Raw genomic sequence first — 21841 nt, forward strand, 5'->3', positions numbered from 1 at the left:
GTGTGTCCCCAGGGAAAGGACCCCTCTTGCTTTCCAGATCTGTCTTGTTACTTTCTCATCCATCTTGCCACATATTCTGGGATCATTTCCAAGGGTCAAATAAAAGGCTGTGATTTATGCAATATAGGTCAGGACCTATTTAACAGCCTACAAAGAAGCTCCCCCACCTCCCCATTTTCCCTCTGGCTCTTGGTGATGAGAAAATAGGTCACAGGCAGGCAGTGGGGGGGATTAATCATTTCTTCCAGCAACTGCTGGGAAAAAAAAATCAGTTCCATTTAATCATAAAGCTTTTTAATTAGTTAGTTTTCATTTTTAACATATAGTTTATAAGCTCTTGTGTAAGGGGGCAGACTCTTGGAAGGAGAAATCTCCTGCTTACCAGTCCCCACCTCCCCTGGGTATCACAGATGAAGTTCACCAGCCATGCAGAGCTTGGCAGGTCCTGGGACCAACATCAGCATGGTCTTCAAGTCCCTCAGCAGCCACACAGCTCCAGACCCGCAGGACACCACTCCTCCATAGGGAGGAGGTGGAAGGGACATGCTCCTCAGGGACGGAAGAGTCACAGCTGTGCGATCCCTACACATCAGCCTCCCCCCGAGTCGCATCAGTAGTGCAATATGTTCCTTACATGCAGTGCCTAAGCATCAGGCAGGGTCACCTGGAACCACACTGGGCTCCAAAAGGTTGACAGCCAGTGCCACCCACATGGCCAGCTGCAGCGAGAGAAATAACCTCCTCAGTAGTGGTTAGACAAATGCAGTAGCCAGCGTATGCCCTTTGCGCCACCTCCTCTCCCAAAACCCTGCAGCTGAACCCTGCCAAGGTCCTGCAGTACCTTCTCATAATATTGTAGCTCGTAATCCAGGATGACTCCATTGGGTTGGTCAGGCTGAGACCATGAGAGGGTAATGCTGTCCACAGTGCGGCTCACCTGGTGCATGATAGACACAGCTGAAGGAGCTGGAAGAGAGAGAGAGAGAGAGACCTCAGTCAGATGCTGGTGTGGACGCGACCCGTATCCCCTCATTGGATGCAGGCAGGCGTGTTATTGCCATTTGGAGCTACTGAATTTTCTTCCAGCAGTGGCAGGGCTCTCCAAGTGTCAGGAGATCCCGGATTCTGCTGTTTAAAGGGAGCAGTTAGGGTTTCCACTGATCAATAAGAGTTCATAATTAGAAACCATCTAGGGGAGCATCTCTAACAGCAAAACTGGAAAGAGACCATTCCCAGGCAAAACGAGCCTAGGTTTGGAGCAAACAGAGCCTTATTCCCCTGGAAAAGTTCTACAAGCCCAGTAATATGCAATCCCCCCTGCTTGCCACAGAGAAGTAGGAGGTTTTGTACTTTTAAATTTGCACAGAGAAGGTTTATAAGGCACAGACAGATGCAGGAAGCAAGCAGCTTCTCTCCTTTTCGGTATGCTGGGTCTGCAAGTTGAACATGCCAATCAAGGGAGGTGCACACAGCAGCCTGAGCATGCAACATAAACCTGACCTGACATGCTGACAATGGTGAGTTCTCTTCCTCGTCAGAATGCCCTGGAAATAGTACACCCACAGACTTTTCCCACCAAGTACAACGGGACCTTCCAGCAGCTCCTCAGACAACCCAGCCAGCTGTCCACCCCTGGCACTGCCCTGCGCTGCCCATGAGGCTTGACACATGGCTGGAACATTTGAGCCATTCTGATCCTGTTTGCTGTGGACCAGGGCAGGTGAACAAGCAGCCCGGACTGTTTCAGATCTGTTTAGCTTGGGTGTTGACTGCAGAGATGCCGCAGCACTGCAGGTACCATCCTACAGCTCTCTGCCTGTGCTAAAGGAGCTGACACACGCTGATGCTTGTGCTGACTCCTCTTCTGTGGCTGATACCGGTGAGCTGAGCGTCCTTGCCCACCCTGCACCCAGACTGCTGGTGGCACTTCCAACACAGCCTCCGCTGATGTTAGACTGGAGGCTACTCCACACCTCAAAAAGCAGCAAACCCAGACTTGGAGAGTGATAACTCCAGCACAGTGTCAGCCCTGGCAAGCCTGACACAGCAGGCTCAATGCATCAGCAGCTTCAGGGCAGAGGGGAAGCCTCAGGGGTGGGAGAGGACTAGAAAGTGGTAGTGAGAAAGCTTCCCCATCACTCACGTTTCAGGCCTGTTACAAATGGGTGCAGAGAGGCTTGCACTCAGAAGTGCTTTTACCAGGTCCAAACCTTTCAATATTTCACGGAAGAACGACCCACTTGACACCCACTCCGAGAAACAGCTTGGAGGAGAGATGCAGAAAGTAAAGCTCACCCACCTCCAGCCTGGTTTTCCTTGGCATCATGAGCAGTGACTGAAACCATGCCAGCTGAGGATGTGCATTCACAACAATAGTAGGACTGCACTGACTCAACCAGCGTGGCTACAGCCCAGTTCTTGCACTTTGCTATACCAAACTACAGCTGAGATGCTCCTCTCAAAAAACACCAACAAAAGCCATTTTTTCTGATCCACCACCTTTGCCACTTCACTGCTGGTTCGCTGGATTTAGAACACTGCATCTACCAGTCTGATCAAAGTGCGTCTGTCGAGGGGAACAGGGGGGCAGGAGTGGGTAAAGCAAAATCTGCCACCATGCTGCTGCACCACTTCCCTTCATCTGCCCTGGTTGCCCCAGTTTTGAAGAAAGGTATAATGGTGGGTCAGCCTCAGCAAAGTATTGGTGATCTCTGGTTTTGTCCAGCAATTATTAAAACTGAATGAGGGCAGAGAACAGATGCCGAGGCCAAAGCATCACCTCCTCCCAAACTCCAATTCCTCAATCCTTTTCTGGTCAAACCTAGGCTTTTGAGACACAAACTCATTGCTCACCAGTCTCTGGTGATGCATCTCAGAGATGATACTCTCTGTATCACCTTACACCTTCTCTTTCTTCCTGATATACAGTGCATCTTCCTTCCCTCCTTATTGCCCCAGTCCCACTCCTTCTTCAAGGCCCAAATTTACAAACTCCTGGGATTAGTTTCTCAGGCTGGTGCTCAGATAAAACACAGGTAATGTTTCTGGGGCCTGTCAGCTGGTGCCAGAACTTGTTTTTCACATCAACACAGATTTCAGAGGATATCTGCAATCTCCAAGGAAGCACTTCTCTTGGTGGAGAAAGGCTTTGGAAAGAAGATGTGACCAAGCTACGGATTGCCCTGCAGCAGAGACTGGGTTTTGATGGGGATGAGTACACAGCCTGTGGGCTCTCTCGTACATCTGAACTGCACGTGGTCTGCGGACTGATCCCACAGTTGTACACGCTTTCCCAGGACAGAAGCCATGTGTACCCAGAGCTGTCCCACCACAAAACTGGGAGGTGACCATGCCCCGGGAATCAGACACAGGTTCAACGGTTGACCTTGCAACCGGAGAAGGTATGCTCTTCTACTTCCATGCATTACCTGCCAACCTGGAGGGGCATGGCTTTTGCAAGGCTGCTCCTGCTTCTCCAGGCAATGCTGAGGACGCTAAAAAAGATAACAGCTAGAGCAGCATGTGTGTAGATCACTTGTGACCCCCCCGTGGCCCAGATGCCTGAGTACTTGGTGAACATGTGCTAGTGCTGTGGTTTAACCCGGCAGGCAGCTCAGCATCACACCGCTGTTTGCTCACTCCCCCTGTAGTGGGATGGGGGACAGAACTGGAGGAAAAAATGTTAAACTAATGGGTTGAGATAAAGACAGTTTAATAGGACAGAAAATGATGGGATAATAATAATAATAACAAAAAATAATAATAGAATATACAAAACAAATGATGCACAAGGCAATTGCTCACCACCTGCTGATTAACGCCCAGCCAGACCGCGAGCAGCAGCAGCACTCTCCCAGCCAACTTCCCCCAGTTTTATTGCTCAGCATGATGCCGGATGGTGTGTGGGACATCCCTTTGGCCAGTTTGGGTCAGCTGTCCTGGCTGTGTTCCCTCCCAGCTCCTTGTGCACCCCCAGCATCCCCGCCGGCAGGGTGGTATGGGAAACCAGAAGTCTTTCACTTAGAGTAAGCACTGCTCAGCAACAACTAAAACATCAGCGTGTTATCAACATTGTTCTCATCCCAAATCTACGCCAGCTACTAGGAAGACAATTAACTCTGTCCCAGCTGCAACCAGGACACCTAGCCTGGCTCACAGAGTTAAATGGTGGGGCTCAGTGCTTGCCTAGTCCAGTTGAGAGACATTTAAAGCCACTTCTAAAAGGGCACCACAAATGCTGTCACACCTTGAGATGCTTCACACAATGCTCCGGGAGCTTGTGATAGATGGTGCTGCAAATGGGGAATCAAAACTTAAATACAGTCTCAAAAGCACCCCTGAAACTTACCTCTGCTCTGTTTTGGGAACAGCAATGTATAGTCCCTGTGCTGGCCTCCTGCATATATGGGAGTACACCCAAGACCAGAAAAACTGTACCCAACAGCAGGATGCCATGAAATAAGCCTTAATGAGGCAAATACACAACATCTTAGGGTGGAGGCAGGTGAGATGAATGACTACAGCAACTTCAGCTCTCTTCCTACACCTCGGGTGAAGGTATCTCAGGATAAGCAGGAACCTCCACCATCGCATCTTCTCAGTAACTGTTCTTGTTATCAGAGACATCAGGAAAATGTCCGATAATAAAATCACAGAAATAATCAGGTCAGGAGTGACCTCTGGAGGTTTCTAGTCCAAATGGCTGCTCCATGATGAGTATCATAGAATCACAGAACAGCTTGGGTTGGAGGGCACCCCAAAGATCACCCAGCTCCAACCCCCCTGCCATTGGCAGGGATGCCACCCACTAGATCTGGTTGTCCAGGGCCTCATCCAGCTTCGTCTTGAACACCTCCAGGTATGGGGCAACCCAGGTATGGGGCATCCACAACCTCTCTGGGCAACCTGTGACAGTGCCTCACCGCCCTCTGAGTGAAGAATTTCCTCCTAACCTCTAATCTAAATCTCCCCTCTTTTAGTTTAAAACCATTCCCCCTTGTCCTGTCATTATCTGACTGAGTAAAAAGTCCCTCTCCATCTTTTTTATAAGGCTGAGCAAAGATAGCAAAAGACTCAAAATATCTAAGCTGACTTTCCTGAACTGTTGTTTCTGAATAAGCTACACAGAGGTTACTTCCATTGGGATTCTGAGTGTTTCAAAGGAAAGATATAACAAACTGCAAAAAGGAGAAGGACAAAAAGAAAAAAAGTTTTTGTTCTTTCAGCCTGCTTTGTGCCAAAGTACTGCCCAGAGAACAGCTGGGCTGCTAATGCCAAAGATTCAATGGCAGCACTTAACCTGGCACTGACGGATCCATCACCTTATTCCATGAACAGTGACTTCTCTTTTGTTGCCTTGTGACAACACAGTGACCACTTCCAGGTGCAAGCTTTGCCCAGTGCCAGACACTCCCTTAACCATTGTAAGGTTCTCCCTTACTCATGGGAGGGGTTTGATTTCATGCGGATGCTGGAGAAGGGACCTGCCCTGTGACACATAAAGCAGATCAAATTTGGAGCACCCCAGGTCTCAGAGCCACCATCACTTTGGACGTGTAAGCAGGGGCAGGTTTGTCCTGCAGGTGTCTCCAGGTGTATGCATACAGCAACAATCCAAAATATAAACAGATGCATTTCCACAGGGGGAACCTTTCTTTGCTTGATTGAAACCCTTGGACCCCACATCACTGTGAGGCAAAATGAATAATTCAAGTCCCTGAAAGGCACTTTTCTACATCATCGTTATCTGGTACGGCCTCAGATTCTTTGGATGCCTCTTAGCAGAGCCCTGTGGCTGGAGAAATAAACCGTGCCAAAACCGCTGCTGGAGTGTAAAATATGCTTAATGAAAATCCGCTGATGTAAAAAGGCAGATGACCTGTCCCCTGCTGTAACAAAACCTGCAGTGCGTCGTGAGGGGTGGCAGCAAACACCTCTCGTGTTATGACCTCCCTGGTGCAGAAGCATGGAGGAATGTTAGGGATACTTCTACAGACTTCACCCTAAGCATCTGTACTGCCACACAACACCGAGCACAGCCAGATCCTCATCTTGGCCGGGGCTTGGAGCTTTTGCAATTAATCCAATAGGCTGGATAATATGGATGAACTGGCTTCCCTGGCTCAGGGGCAGCTCTGCCTGTAAAAGAGTCTGCATAAATCTACAGAGGTGTTTTTTGGTGGTGTTTTATTGTTGTTTGTTTGTTTGTTTGTTTTTATGGCCCACACACAGTGCAAGCAGCTGCCTGAGTTCACTAACTGGAAACACATGAGAAGGACAGGGTTCAAGACATACTTCTCTCTCAGGTCCTGACAGTAGAGCCACGTACCTGTAACCTCCCCGAAGGAGAGGTATAACCACTGAGTTTTGCCAATACTGTAATGACAGCTAAACCAGCAGTGTCCTCACCAGCCACCCCAGTCTAATGCTCCAAGAGCATGCCTGGACCACAGAGCTCCTCCTGCCTTGAGCAATGCCCCTTGCAGTCCTATGGTGAAGCGTCTCTTGGAGCCGGGACATCCTTCCCTCAGTGCTCTGCCCCTCTCACTTCCTACCTTCCTGGCTGGAGACACCTGAGACTGGAGTCAAAGTGTGGATGGAGGATCTGAACTGGATTCCTCGCCACCAGCAGGCTGGACTGTAGCCCAAAGCAAAGAGCTCTCACCGCACAGCATATCAGGACAACTGCACTGGCATACTTCAGGAGCCTTCATGGAAAGATTGGGATCATATGTCCTGCTTGACTGACCATCTTCAAAGAAAAGTCAAACGCCTGCTGGGGCGGAAACATAAAGTCATAACTTGATTTGGCAACAGAAGCACCAGAGCCACAAGGCTGTTCAGTCCACTGAGTATTTAACATTTACATAAGCAGTGGAGCAGCTTCAATAGCACAGAAGGCAATGCTTCACGCACATGCAAAGGTTAGTCTTTGTGACTTAGACCCACCAGTGTCAAGGTGGGTCTGAAAGACATCCTGCATAAGCACTCAAACTTAGAAAAAGGGAAATGGGCAAGGAAAGGCCTCCTTTCCTCCTCTGTCTGTGTTTTGTACCATAGACGTGCTGTGGACTAAGTTTGCCAATGAGAAAGAAACCTGGCATCATGGTGCTGGGTACCTCCCAGGGCAGTGTTTCTAGCCTACGTTATCAGCTCAGGTGCCTTACTTGTGTATAGCTGAAGCTCAAGGGACCTTACTGGGGACACAGAGGAACCAGGTGCCTCCTCACCTCGCAGAGTGGAGCTGTGAAGGCTGAAGGGTGAGACATTTGCTTGTTGCTGAAAATGATAAGTCCACCGTGCCTCTTGGGAGGTTTTCCTCATTGTTACTTGCCATGTTCTAAAATGCATATTTTATTTTCAGGTTGAAATTTATGGACTTCAGCTTCCAACTGCTGGATCTTTTCTTCTTGTGCTAGCTTTGTCACCATGAAATTGAACTGAAAGATCATTAAAACATTTTCTTTTCATCTTCTTTTCTATTACCTAAGTAGATAGAGTTTGCTGAGTGCTTCACAGATTTATCTGCTTACTTATCAATCTGATAACTCTTTTCTGAAACTTTTCCAATATTTTGTTAAACTCCTTTTCAAATCTAAACCTCAAAACTGATCTCAGTAGCCACTAATTGTCCCTCTTAACTACAGACAGCAAAGAATCATAGAATGGTTTGGGTTGGGAGGACATTAACGATCATCGAATTCCAACACCATCCACCAGATCAGGTGGATAGGATATCGTGAGGGACTGTGCCAAATGCCTTGCACAAGTCCAGGTAGATGATATCAGTTGCTCTTCCCCTACCACCAGTGCTGTCTCCCCATCATAGAGGGCCACCAGGTTTGTCAGGCACGATCTGCCCTTAGTGAAGCCATGCTGGCTGTCACCAATCTTCTCTTTATTTCCCATGTGCCTTCACATGGTTTCCAGGAGGATTTGCTCCATCATCTTGCCAGGCACAGAGGTGAGACTGACTGGCCTGTAGTTTCCCAGGCCTTCCTTTTTTTCCTTTTTAAAATGGGAATTGTTTCCCCTCTCCCAGTCAGTAGGAACTTCACCAGACTGCCATGACTTCTCAAATACGATGGACGGTGGCTTAGCAGCTACATCCACCAGTTCCCTCAGGACCTGCAGATGTATCTACTCGGGTCCCATGGACTTGTGTACCTTCAGGCTCCTGAGATGGTCTCAAACCTGATCTTCTCCTACACGGGGCAGTTCATCATTCCTCCAGTCCCTGCCTTTGCCTTCTGGGGCCTGGGCCATGTGGCTGGAGCTCTTGTCGGTGAAGACTGAGGCAAAAAAGTCATCGAGTACCTCAGCCTCCTCCATACCCCAGGTGACCTGGTCTCCCGTTTCCTTCCGGAGAGGGCCCACGGTTTCCCCTAGTTGCCACTGGTTTTTAGTAGGCCTGACTCCCAGTGATGTGACACTGTGTAAAAAGCCAACTACAGAGTAGGTGAAGTCCACAGCAAATCAGCACACTTCAGAGCCTGCAGAGCCTCAGTACTGCTGTAAAGCCACAGGAAGTCATGCTGTGCAGACTGGGAGATTGCTGCTGTAAAGGGAATAAAACTGAACGGGACTCTACCACCAGCCACAGCAAGGCTACAGGGAGCTGCCTGCAGGCAGCATTTTTTGGCTTTTTGATGGGGGAGTTTGGTACGACTGTGTGGCTCCAGCCTCTGGAATTCCAGGGAACATCGGGATCTTTCCACATTTTCTCTTTCGTGATCTGTATATCTATTTAAAATGCTGCCAGTTGCGATCTGCCACCCATTTTGCAGCTAGCCCCCCACCTCTTCCACTTGCCAGGCCCGCAGGCTCAGCCTTCCACTCGTTGCCTGTTTGTGGGTCAGCGCTGTTGAGACCACGGTGTAATCAAAGTGTCTCCATTCCTCTTCTGGATTAGCTGGAAGAGTCAGGTTACAGGCAGCAAAACCGCTATCTCTGATCACTTTAATACCACTAACCCATGTTATGTCAGACAGAGTCAACATTTGCTCTGGAAAACACTCATGACAGAGAGAGAGCAAAGCCCATCCAGCCCATGGCCTCTCCCCAGCAACACTTTGAAATTACCCAGGGGAAAGAAGAGGTGAACAGCTGGGAGTTTTCCAGCATCTCTTTGGAGCCCTTCTGACAGATCTTGGTCCCTGAAGTGTCAGGTTACTGGACAGGGAACTGCTTTTATTATTAGAGGGTCAGCAGGGAATTCTGGCATTTTCAATTACCCGCCTGCAGAAGCGGCTGTGATCTGGGGTCAGGATTAACTGCATGACCTTCAGCTGAAGACAGAGTGGCAGGGAAATGCACCATGATGCTGCAAGGCACCAGCTAGTCCAGAGGCCAAGGGACAGAGCCGTAAACGGGGAGACGGGGAGAAGGCTGCTGACAGAGCATCTGGCAGCAGATGCCTGAACTACTGCAACTGCCCTGCAAATGTGACAAAAGCAGAACTTGGGAAACCTACTGGGAAAAGTGGGATAGCTTCTCTTTTAGTGCATTTACCCAGGGCTTCAACTTTACTGGGTGACCCAGGTTGCTCCAGCACAGCTGACAGACCCTCTGACGTGGGGAGTGGGATCCCCCGTAGTATCGCAGCAGCACATTCCCCAGTACAGGGCTCTTGGGATGCCCAGAAGTCTCTTCTGTTTCTTCGCTCCGTGCCCTGCACAACTTGAGCAGCTCACTCTGGTGAGACTAAAGGGCGATGCCACGCAGCATCAAGGACGTTGCTGTGATCAGTCATGGAGCACGGGTTGCTCCAACCGTGAAGCCACAGGGCCTGGTGACATCTAGGCTGGGATCCAGGCTCCAGCGGCACTCAAAAAGGTTTGAAATGACAGGAAGACATAATGCTCCCCTGCAAGGATGCAGGCAGGTAAAATATGTATGCATGCCTGCCTCCCCGTAGGGCTTAGGTGAAGTCTGAAGGATGATCTTCCTGCAATTACTGTAAAAGACAGCTGTCCTGGGATTGCGATGGAAGCACGCAGGAGGCCGAGTAGACCTAGGGCTGATTCCCCCTCAATCTAACTTAGTTCCCTTCTGAGAGTTTTGGGGACCCATACTTCTTAAATGGGACAGAGAGAAAAGCCGGGACGACTCACTTGGTGCTTCCCCACAGACCTCAGTGTCTTGCATCAGTATCACCCAAGGGGAATATAATCCAAATCGGCTCTCCCTCCTTGCTCCGAGATGTCCCAGGCCTACGTGGTTCCCAGCAGGTGACTGCCTTCTTAAACCTAAAACTTAAAACCCGCTCCATTTTTCACCGCTCTCTCCTGACATTTAAACACCACAAGCTTTCACATTGCCTGTTCTGAGTACCAAAACAGGGCCCCATGAGACCTCCTGGAGAACAGATCTGAGTTTGAGATGCCTTCCTCTGACATGAGCGCTGAAAGCAACGTGGTAAGTAACACCTTGATGAGGAAGGGTGGAAAGGAAGATTTTCCTGATCTGGTATCAGTGGCAGCCCTGGTGACCCTGCTCTGCATGGCAGGTCGGGCTGGAGAACTCCAGAAGTCCCTGCACCAGCACCACTGTGTTTGTGACTCTTTCCTGCCAGAAGCGTTCATTACTGCTCGAACTATTAAACGTTCATACTTTTGCAATCAATTATCTCCAGCAAAAGTTAGGGAAAGGGATGCAATGTCTCAGGGACAACAGCAGTAAGGCTCTTTAATAAACAACATTCACCCTCAAACCACCAAAAGCCCCAGGACTGGGATATGCATGAGACTTACAAGAGATGTAAAAGACCACTATTTCACAGCTTGTTAGATTCTTATTTCGGAGGTTTCTGGCCTGTTGCTGGCAAGGTAGCCCCACCAGGCTGATACCTATGTTGTCTGTGTGTGGAGTGCCTGGAAAATGTCCCAGCAAGCCCAATTCTCAGCCTCTCAAGTTTGTAACTGTGAACGCTGGAAAATCTTAAAAACACAGCAAGGCAGGGCAAAGCTGGGTCCTGGCTCAGGCCCCATCTGGATCAACAAAGCCTTTGGTGTGAATTATAGCCTTTAAAGGAGTTCCTAATACCGCAAGCCCAGTAACTTGGCTCAGACAGAAGAAGGCTTTTGGCTGTCTTTATGGTCTTTGTTTAACCGAGTTCGTAGCCTTCATTTGCATGCTGCCAACCTGCCCGTGGAGGAGGGCTGGGCTTCACTCTTAGCACCGGGAGGAGATACTCCACCGGCACTCCAGGGGACCCAGCATCCAGTCAGGCAGCCTGAGCGAGTGGGTTTGGGGTCACTCAGTGCCAAGGTCGTCCCGACCTCCTGGCCCACTCCTCGCAGGGAAACATCATCTGTTCCAGATCAAGGCAATGGCATCGGCACAAGGCTGGCAGAAAGCAAGAAAGCTGGCAGAAGCCGCCCCTCCAACCTTCAATAAAATGGCATTTTCTTAGAAAGTGCCTAAATGCAGCCTAAACTGTTCTTAGGAACATACTAATTTTGAAATTTCAAACCTAGAAAACAGACCAGAGAAATATTTCCTGATAAAAGCTTGAAAGAATGATGCCTGCTGCAGTGCATCCCTTTGGACACACTGAGTCTTGCTAATTTGAGACTGAACTTGTTCCATTGCTCACTTCTACAGCAGACTCTGCCAGGTTGGGCTCCCTCTGTGTGCTGGGAAATTCTGGAAATGCCAGGTCGCTTTTTTCCTGGAAAGAGCATTTCCTGCCCAGCCCTACCAATGCAGCAGCCTCCTCCACACTTGCCAGTGGCAGTGATGAGCGTGGACCAGGCAGTGGTAGGACAGGCACAGTGAGGACATTCCTGCCTGAACTGAGCCAGGCAGTGACTTATCATCTTGCACACAGACAGAGGGGACTCCTAAATCACAGGGACTCAGAGATGGGCCAAGGAACAAACAGCCAGGTAGCTACGTTAACCCAATTTGATACAACCATCTATTATGGTCAACATAAATGCACCACTGCTCAGTATTGCCCCCAAGCGTATGCTCAGCTGTTCAAACACTGTGACCCCGAAATATTTGCTAGTGGCACCTCTCCCTGGGTCTGGCCTGTGTCTGCAGCCTCACATACCTGCCTCTGGTATCTTCACCTGCGCAAGTGCTGGCACTCAGTGCCTTGTGCACAAGCAAGCAATTAGCACTCAAGATTGTCTGCCAAGTGGAGCAGTAAAGATAAATCACCCCTCTTGAACACATAAGCAAAAGGTGAGCACCTGAGCCACTCTCTGTTGGCTCCCAGCACTCACACACAGCAGGGATGGCAGCACTGCAGGGAGAGGGAAGCAATGATTCATCAGAGAGGACTTTCCGCCCCCATCCATCATGGATGAGCTTTTGTTTCCTACACAAAGTCAGATCCAGATGCTATGGAACACGTTTCTGAAGCCCCAGGTAGGTGTGCAAAAAAAAAAAAAAAAAAAAAATAGATCCTCAAACTCACAAAGTAATTTATGCAACAGGGAAGCCTGGGAGTCAGCAAGTAGAGGAGCCCACAGAGCTGCTAGTGGGAGGAGGAGAGCATCTGCTAGGACAGCACTAGCCATGCAGCTTATACCCTGCTTTGCCAGCATCCCTCCAACTGTCCACCACAGAGGCAGAAAGAGGAGTCCTGAAGAGCCAGTAGCTGGCAAATTTCCTACCATCTGGGAGCCCTGGCTTCAGGCAGTCTCCGGTGGCAGAGGTGGGCAGCAAATGTCAAGCTACATCAGATTTTAGTGGCAATGGCCCCGTGTCTGAGGCAGCCAGGGTGAGGGTGGGAGTTGGGGATGAAGAGGAGGGTATGGGACATACCCTCCCGTAGTAATGGGCAGTGGGAGAAGAAGGACTGGAGAGCCAAGACAGCAGGCTGCAGGGCTGTGGTGTGGTCCTGCTGCCACAACACAAGCTGTGGATGAACTCTGCTTTCACTGAGACATTCCTGTGTAGGCAGTGTCCACAGACAAGAAGGTTCAATTGCTGTCTGTGCCAAGGAAAGAGGGGAAAGACAAAGAGAAATGGAGGACGAGGTATTTGTAAACAGGCCAACTCACTCCTTTCCATGTAGAGCATTGTGAGGACCTGTTCTTGCTAAGGGTGTAGGCCTGGCTAGCACAGATGGCTACTTGGTTCCATACAGAGCATAAGATCTGGCTATGTCAGATAAGGGAAGTAGCCATGGGGATGCCAAGCTTTCAGGTTGTTTTGGGTTTGGGGAGCAGGCCAAGCTGTCGGAGAAGCACATACAGTGAAGCCTCCCAAAGAAGAAAGGGACCTCAGGAATAACCCTAAACACTCCTGCTTGCCCTATCACACAGGCAAACAGGCTTCTACCCTGGCTCCTCTACATGGGAGATGGCTCCACAGCTCAGGAAATTTCTGCTTTTCTACCTTTCTAACAGTATCACCAGGCAATCTGTACCATCTGCTTGTCCTTCTGCTTTAATAACTCTTCTGCCTTTTTGGTGTCCCTCCAGCCTACCGTATCCTTACAGGCAGCAATTAAATCTCCTTCACCAAGACTAAAGACACAAAGCCTTGTTGGTCTCCTTGTAACATGAGTTCTCCTGGGTCCCACTCACCTTATCGGCCTTTCTCTGTACCTGCTACCAGCACAGTCCAGCTCTCTTGAACATGGGTAACCAGGCGTATATGTAATGACCATCTGAAGTTTCGCTCTGATTTTTGAAATGGCAGTGAGATTTCATGACAGCTGGTGTACACACCTTGCTGTATGCAGTCCAGTCTTGCATTCCAAGTAATTCCCAACTGCAGCCAGCTCAGGACAAGGCTAGGAGCAGCTCAAGAGAGAACAGGAGATGCACGGCTCCTGATTAGTGTCTGGAAGAGCATGTGCCACTGCTGTGTATCCCTCTGAGGGAGGAAGCCAGACAGGTCTACTGATGCAAAATGTAAGTGAAAAGATAAAAACAAGAGTCCATGTGTCCCATGTGTATGCCTCAAGTTGTGAATTCAGCCGTAAAGCTCATGGACCTCAGCTACGAGGGATTTTTTTCTTAGTTGAAGGCAAGGGAAAATTCCTCCCTTCTGGTGCTCCCACGATCTGTCCCACCTGTGCTTCATTGTTCGTGTCTGAATTCCCCACCCTTTGCATAAGGACCATACTGGGTTCAGTCCAGCCACAAGACATCCATGGCAGACAGAAGTGCAGTGGCGTGGTCCACGCACTTGCTTTCAACCATTGAAACTGTCAGCTGTCCTTGAGCTCACAGGCACCACGGGACAGCCTGGTCCTATAGACAATACCTGGCTGGGATGCAAGCATTTGGGCAGTGATATCTACCACGATGCAGAGATTTAAACCCTAACAATGTCTGACATGAATCTAGTGCACTGGTATGAGCTGTACATCTCCCTAGCCAAAGGCCCCACGTCACAACATGCTGATCTAACCATAATAATAATGCAAATAAACAGAACAAGTTATCTGTACCCGCACGATAAAGGAGAGGATGGGCCACTGAACTCTGCTGCCTGCTGCGGATGCTTCTCCTGATCAGTTTATTAGGAACAAATACCTGTTTCTAATGTCAAACGCTAGCTGGTACTCACAGTGTGGTACTTGTCCCGGAGCTTTATTGCAGCTCATTTGGGTTCTGTTTGCAGCCAAGAGCCTCTGACACTGGAATTAATCATCCCTTATCCTGCACGACAAAAGAGTCCCTATCAAAAGGGACGCATTCTCAACAATCTGGATGTTCTTGTTCCCCCAAGCACTGGGAGGTCTTGAATTTGCCTGTAGAATCTGGAGATCAGCGCTTTCTCCTCCCTTCTCAACGAGCAGAAGCCACAGCCTGATACCGAGAGCAGCCCTTCCCGTGTGCTTTTTAAGACATCCCTGCCCAAGGAGCCCTTTCCCTCCACAAGTTTCCCAGGGCACTCAGCTTGTCCACAGCATGAATGGATCCTGAAAATCCTCCCAGCACCAAGATTTTCCCCCTCCTTAGACCTCCCCAAAGAATAGCCACGAATTAGCAAGCAGAGGCTGTGTGTCACCACAAGTGAGAGGGCTGACACATAGCATGGTCCTCAATTAGTCAAGTGTCATTATCCCAAGCACTGGGCCATGCTCAGCTCCTTGACCCCTGGCTTCCCTCCTGCTCCTTCGCTACTAGGATGCTGGCATGGCTCTCAGCTCTCCTCTCAGCCACCCTCTTGGCACAGATCTCTTGCTCTGGAATGACTGAGAAAAGTTGGTTTTTTTTTTGTGGCACCGTGTATCTGAAACAGGGTGTGTTTGTTTTCTTTTGCACATCGTGGTCCTTTAGGACAGGAGTGGATGTGCCAGATGGAAAGTCCTGGACCTCCCTCCTTGGAGAGCTGCTGGGCTTTGTGGGCGAGGTACCATCTGGCTGCAGGGTGAAACAGGCAGGGAAATGGAGGGTGAGCAGTCTGTGGCAAAAATGCAGCGTGGAGCTTAGGGGTCCTGAAGAAGCTTGCTGAGAAGCGCAAAGAGAAAACACAACCTCGCCTCAAAGGGGACAGAAATGGGGATCACGCAGAGTTTGCTGGAATTGGTAAATCCACTGAGCTGGGTAACACAGACCAGGGAGCAAAGAGGTGGGGGAAAGGGAACATTTCTTCCAAGCCCTCTTTATTTCTCTTGTGCTGATTTTGGTCCCTCATAATTTTTAAAAATTTAAAAATTTAAATTTAATTAAATTTAAATTAATTACATTTAAATTAAATTTAAAAATTTAAAATTTTTATATTTTAAAAAGGGAAGTATTATACTTTCTGTTCTAACAAAAGCTGCCTTTCTGCAGGTTAAATACCTTTGATCGTTTTAAGCCGCTCATGTAAGAGAAAGATGCAGTAAACCACCTCCCAGCACAGGCCGATGTTGGCCTTCTCACACGCTCTCTATTGACCAACCTTCTCCTAAGAAGAGATGGCTTGACCCTTAAGGCTCCTCTCTGCTCTGTCCCTTTGCTGATGGGACTGAAAAGACAATAAAGCTATGTAAAGGGCAAACCTGGGTAATCTAAGGCCAGCTAACACAATATCAACACCAGCCAACATGGGACACAAGGCCACAGACTAGGAGGAACTGCAGAGGATCCAACAAAGTGCGACCAAGGCAGTCAGCAGCCTGGAGCAGAAGGCTTACAAACCCCTTACGAACCCTTCTACTGATGAAGACAGTAAGGGTGAATTTAATCTCAGTTACAACTGCTTGGAGAGCAGCTAAAAAAGGGTGGAATCAACTCTTCTCAGCAGGGATAGAGGATGTAACAAGGGGCGTAAGCCACAGAGACAGGGCAGAAATTATGAAAAGCATCTGTTCCAGGAGGGTGATGTCGGCCTGGGGGAGTTCACCAGATAGGTGGAGTTCTCTAGAACTCAAGAAAACCAATCTGCTGTTGGTGATAATGCTGCTGCAAACAGGATGGTGAACCACAAGATCTCAGATGTCCCTTCCACAAGCCTTGCTGGGCTATGGACCAAATCAAGAACGGCAGCATGACGGTCGAAGTAGCTCTTGTCAGACTGTCCTGATTTTTTGCATGAACTCAGGAGTTCAGCAGATTAGGTAACATTAAAACATGTGAGACACTAGGCTCAGCATCAGCATCACCTACAACACATGAAATTAGATTCAAACGAGGTTATTGTAGGAAGACTGTCACTCTATGGGGTCTCACACTGTCCAGCAGAGCGCTGGCAGCACTCTCCATCAAATTATCAGAGATCTAGGGGACGATGTGGAAACTTTGCTGGCAAACCACTTATAAAGTGTTCAAAATGGCAGTGTTGGGGACAACTTCTCTACAGAGCAATGGTCATAACTTGATGGCTGAGCCCATGAAAACCATTATAAGGTTATGCTTGGGTCTGGAAACCCAAATGTAGATGCTGCTTGCAAAATGGGGTATTTCACCCAGGGAAGCAGCATCTGAAGGGACCAAGACATTGTCAGAGAGACTACCAGGGAGGTAGGAGCTCATCGCAGAGCTGAGTGAGACAGCACAGTCCTTGAATGTGGAAAGCAAACAGTGAGTGGAGAAAGGGAAGTAGATTATTTGTAGTAGTGCTGCTACTGGGTACAATATGTAAATTTAAAAAATGTATGATTGAGAATATGAAAGTGTCCGCAAAGAGCTAAAGGAAGAGTCCCATTCTGGAAAGCCACCTCATAGTAAGACAGGATGATTGATCTTGGTATCATTGCTTATTTTTCCTTGGGAGAAGCTACTTGCAGTCTGTGTCTACATGAAGAGAAATGTTCTACTGCCACAAGACTACTGCAAAATAAGTTCGGTTGATCTAGATAAAATGTCAGTGAAATCCAGACCAGAAACAAAGTGCATGTTTTAAATGATGGCAGCAATTAATCATTGGAGAGCGAAATAACAGCGATGACTGCTGCTGTCTTTCTCTGGGAGAACAGGAAGGTGAATGGTGTGTCACCTTCTTTGATCTCAAGTTTCTCTTTAGGGTCAGCTCCCGCCATGCCACCACATCCACCAGCTTCACTCCTCCAGTCCCACCCAGTGTTTGCGCTCTGGCCATTCTACAGGGGTTGTTTTCCCACTCTCACACAACAGCCTTTCTCTGGGATGCTGAAGAATTTATGGTATCTGAAGGTTAAAGATGCCGCTGCTGCTATGCCATCTCTGCTCACTCTCAAAAGCACCAAACACAGGTACTGCACCTGTCCCCCAGCAGTCACCCATTTATCCCTGGGTGAACCAGGGTGATTTTGCTTTGCTTTCTAAGGCTAGCTTTCAATATAAAACCATGATTATTGATATTTTCTAAGGCCAGCCTTCAATATACAACCTTCTCATTCACGTGCAGTTGCCGGCTTGACATGTGTTGTCCATGCACAGCCACCCCACCCCAAATCCATCTTTTACAGCTTCTCGTGTCCTCAAGCCTTGTGTCCACGAGTGAGTCCAGGTGGGAACAGCACTTCTTGTGATGGGGGTGGGCATCACCTGGCTGCCGCAAGAGCAAAACCCTGCCACCTGCTCAGTCCCCTGCTCTGCTTGAGACAGAGCCCCAGCTGGCTGCCCAAGCCAGAGCCTCCCCATGCAAAGAGGCCAGCTATAGCCACAATTCCCAGGCTCATCCCTCCCCTCCCTCTCCGTACCCTCCTCTCACGGGTACAACACCCTCCATTCTCCTGTCCCAGCTCTGCCTTTGTGTCTGCAGGTTATGTTACCAACTGCTAATGATCTACATGGAGGCTGCCAGGCAGAGTAAGCTGAAGAATTCAGAGCCTCTAATTACAGAGGAATTAGCAAGCAGTTACTGTTTAGCGCTAATGAATAGATATATTAAAAGAGACATCACGCAGGCTGAGAAGTGTGAGTCTCGATAATAAAGGAGAATCAAACAAGAAAAACACGAGGAGGAGGATCAAGGATCAGGGGACTGCAAGAGGATTTGCCTTCAACTCAACTCTCAGTTTTGCCAATTTGGAAGAAGTCACAGGCCATACATACATCGAGGTAACAAGTACACCACATAATTGCAAAGTGTGAAACGCAAGTGCTAAATAACTCCTCGGTGGGGTGGGTCTGTGCTGGGGAATGCAGAGCCCCCTCCTAGCCACTTCGCACCGCACACCATCCCACCTCCCCCAGGCACAGCCCGCTCTGCGAAGGACGCTGCAGTAAGTCACTGTCCCAGACCGGTTCCTCTCTCTGTGTCACGAGTGTTTGTGTTCCTGCTCGCAGCCAAACCATGGTCAGGTGCCACGCTAATTCTGCTTTCAGGTATTCTGATGCCATATTGGAAATATCGTGACTACATGACTCTGAGCTAATCAGCAGTCACTCTGACGGTTCGTGGATGACCAAAATATTTCTGCAGGTTTCTCCGGCTCAGCACTCCGTATGCCCAACCAAGAGATGCCCACCTACACCACTGCTGCTGTACATCAGCCCAATTTGCCTTGAAGGTAATGCAGTGCCCAGGGCAGCCTGGGGCACGTTCACAACCCCTGCACGCAGACTGCAGCATTCAGACAGACCGCAGAAACTCGCTTGTTCCCTCACACACTCGTACCATATTGGTGCGCTTTCACTGTGCAATTGGATTTAGCACGGACCCAGCCCCAAGAGGTGCTCCAGCTCCAGATGGCTTCCAGGAGGGACAGGGAGAGCAGCCGCTGACCAGCAGCCCTGTGGGGCGCTCTGCCATCAGCACAGCTGCCACCTGTGGCTCTCCTAGGATGCCGCACTGCCAGCAACCCAGATGCATCCCTTCCCGAGCAAAACCTGGGGGGAGCAGCCTCCTGGGCCAGCACAGAAGCTGGTGGCCCTGGGTGAAACCCCTCCAGCTCTGCCACTTGGTCTTCTTTACCACGAGCAGTGGAGAGGGGCCTGTGAGCACTGGCGGGTGGCTTGCAGGAGCACAGGACCTGGAGAAGCTTCCCAGGCAGCTATCCCGTATACCTGGCTCCCGGCTCCTCATCTCTACAGCCTTCCTCTGCTTTCAGGACCTGTGCTGGCATTTGGGCCGTGGGCTGTGCTTTCTCTGAGCAGAGATTGCAGCTGGTGTCGAAACGCTGGAGCTGATCTTACCTTCTCTCCTCGGGAAGCAGGAGCACCAACAGGGGCTGCCAGTAGCGGTGAAAGCTGCCGCTGTGTCTGCAGTGCTGCCAGCAGCCAGGATTAAAGGCACCTACGGTGTGTGCACCCGCTGGCACCAAAGAAACCACTTCGGAAGCGGTTACGTGTCCGATGCCAGAGGGGAATGCTGAGACATCAGAGGACTGTGACACGAGCTGGTCTGCTGTGGTAGCTGGGATGGCAGCTCCGCCTTGCAGCACATTCCAGCTTTTCACTGAAATAAGGGGTATTTTTCTTATCTGAGACTTGGGATTCATCCAGGATTTGCCAGGCCACTGCATCTGCCCGTGTACTTTCATCACCATTTTTTAAAGAGCAAGAGACACCACGCCACATCTCACTCCATCTTCCCTCCCCGTCAAGTCCTGCTCACCACACAGGCTTTCACCCAGCACCTCTTCCCCAGGGGATCAGCCTCTGCCTCCCACATCCCTTCCCCAGGGTCTCAGCCTGGAGGGGCCCGGTGGGTGACATGGGTTTGCTTCTTACCAGCCTGGTTGGTGGTGATGTTCACTGACGCAAACTGCGGGGAGAAGGGGCTCTGGTCGGTGACGCCGTTCACCGCCTGGATCTCGAAGGTGTACTGCGTGTGGGCCAGCAGGTCGCTGATGTAGATGCGAGGCTCCGTCAAGCCCAGCTGGCGCGGGGCGAACTGCACGTTGTCCCCGCAGCGCGTGCACGCCCCGCGGCCGGCGCCGCAGCTCTTGCAGATGATGTTATACACCAGGTCCTCCCGGCCCCCCGAGTCCCGCGGTGGGGTCCACTCCAGCATCAGAGAGGTTTCGTTCACGCTGGAGATCACGGCCTGGGGGGCAGACGGGATGGCTGTGAAGGGAATAGACAGAAAGGTGTGAGAGCTGGAGCCCTGCTCGTTGCTACAGGACCTGTGCCATAGCAGTCTGTCCTGCACCACCTCCTCTTCCCCAGACCCAGACAAGACGCAGCTTGCTGCTTCTCTTAGTGTCAGAGGTGTGTGCAGCAAGCTGAACAGCCAAAAGCAGGAGTGGGAAAAAAACCTGCCTACTTAACCCAGGCCAGCACCTCCTGATATGTCCGCACCGTGCCCATGAACAAAATTCACCAGTTATTTTTTGTAGCTTCTGGTTCCTAGCCTTTGCACTAAACTCCTGAGTGCCTACACACAGGTCTTTGCATTCAGGTGCAGCCCTACACTGAAGTCATCCCATGGACTAGAGCTGCACAGAGCAGCCCAAATTTCTGTTCTGTATGCATGTGCAATGTTTACGAGCACAAACTGGCCCATGGTAAGAAAAAGTCCCCACTGCAAGGGCATTCCAGACAAGGGGCTCTGAGCACCCTGGCCTTTCAGACAGTGGCCAGCACGAAATCTCCTCCAAAATCCCACTGAGACAGAGACCTTTGTGCTTTGACTGATGTCTCCTTCCCCAGCTGTGTGCCACCCTCCCCAGTTGCCCAGAGCCCACATACTGGTGCATGGCATGTCGACAGGGTCAGCATCTGCCCGGTAATATCCATTTCGGCAAACGCAGTTGGTGGCCCCTTCCGAAGTTGTCCGGCTGTTAATCGGGCAGTGGATGCATCCTTCATCCCCTTGGCTGGCCTTGAAAGTCCCTGATGGGCAGCCTGGAAGAAAACCAAGAGCAGCAGTGAGCAGCAAGGAAGGAGGGCTGATGGGGATGCCCAGAGCCCGGCAACACTGCCAGAAAACACCCCTGGGGCTTTGCAGTGTCCAAAGCCAAAACCTGACTAGTTGAAATAAACAAAGTGGAGAAAGAGCAGCTGGTCCAAAGGCCCTGAAAAGACAGGCACTGCTGCTCGTACCGCCTACAGAGATGGGGTTCCCATGCAGATGTCTCTCCCACTGTGTTCCCAACCACAAGCGCAGAACAGGGTCTACTCGATGAGCCTTAGAACTACAAAGGGGATTTTAATCCACAGTCATGTAGGATATTCTGTGCGATGGTCCACAGCCACCACAGTCCTCCCTGCAACAGCAGCCTCCCAGGGAGGACGGCACAGGCTGGGCACGTGCATTGCCCAGAATTCCTTCCCACCTTCCAACGGTTCATAGTTCAGGGACTTCCTAAGAGGCAGGCTCTTTGCATTCTTTCACTAAGTTACCCGGTCTATTTTTTATTCCACATAATTTATTTTTTTTTTGCACCCATTACATGTAGAAGCAAGGGGCTCCGTGGAGTAATTATGTGCTGTGTGAAGAACTGCTGTCCCCTGCTTCAAAGCTGCCAAGTCGTTTGATGTAAACTCACACTTGCATTGGCAATGAACACTCAGTG

General features: G+C 49.9%; 1 protein-coding gene across 2 annotated transcripts in view; it reads right to left on the reverse strand.

Moving 5' to 3' along the window:
- The window catches only part of EPHB2 (EPH receptor B2), a 135262-nt gene that overhangs the window by 29535 nt on the left and 83886 nt on the right, over positions 1-21841 (reverse strand). For both annotated transcript variants that reach the window (XM_080564239.1, XM_080564238.1), the window contains exons 4-6: positions 21015-21170; positions 20055-20390; positions 842-966 (exon numbers count right to left, since the gene is read on the reverse strand). In XM_080564239.1, coding sequence (XP_080420365.1) covers positions 842-966; positions 20055-20390; positions 21015-21170 — 617 coding nt within the window. The remainder of the gene's footprint in view (positions 1-841; positions 967-20054; positions 20391-21014; positions 21171-21841) is intronic.

This window comes from Anser brachyrhynchus (genome assembly GCF_964034855.1).
Source record: "Anser brachyrhynchus genome assembly, chromosome: 21".
Taxonomy (NCBI): domain Eukaryota; kingdom Metazoa; phylum Chordata; class Aves; order Anseriformes; family Anatidae; genus Anser; species Anser brachyrhynchus.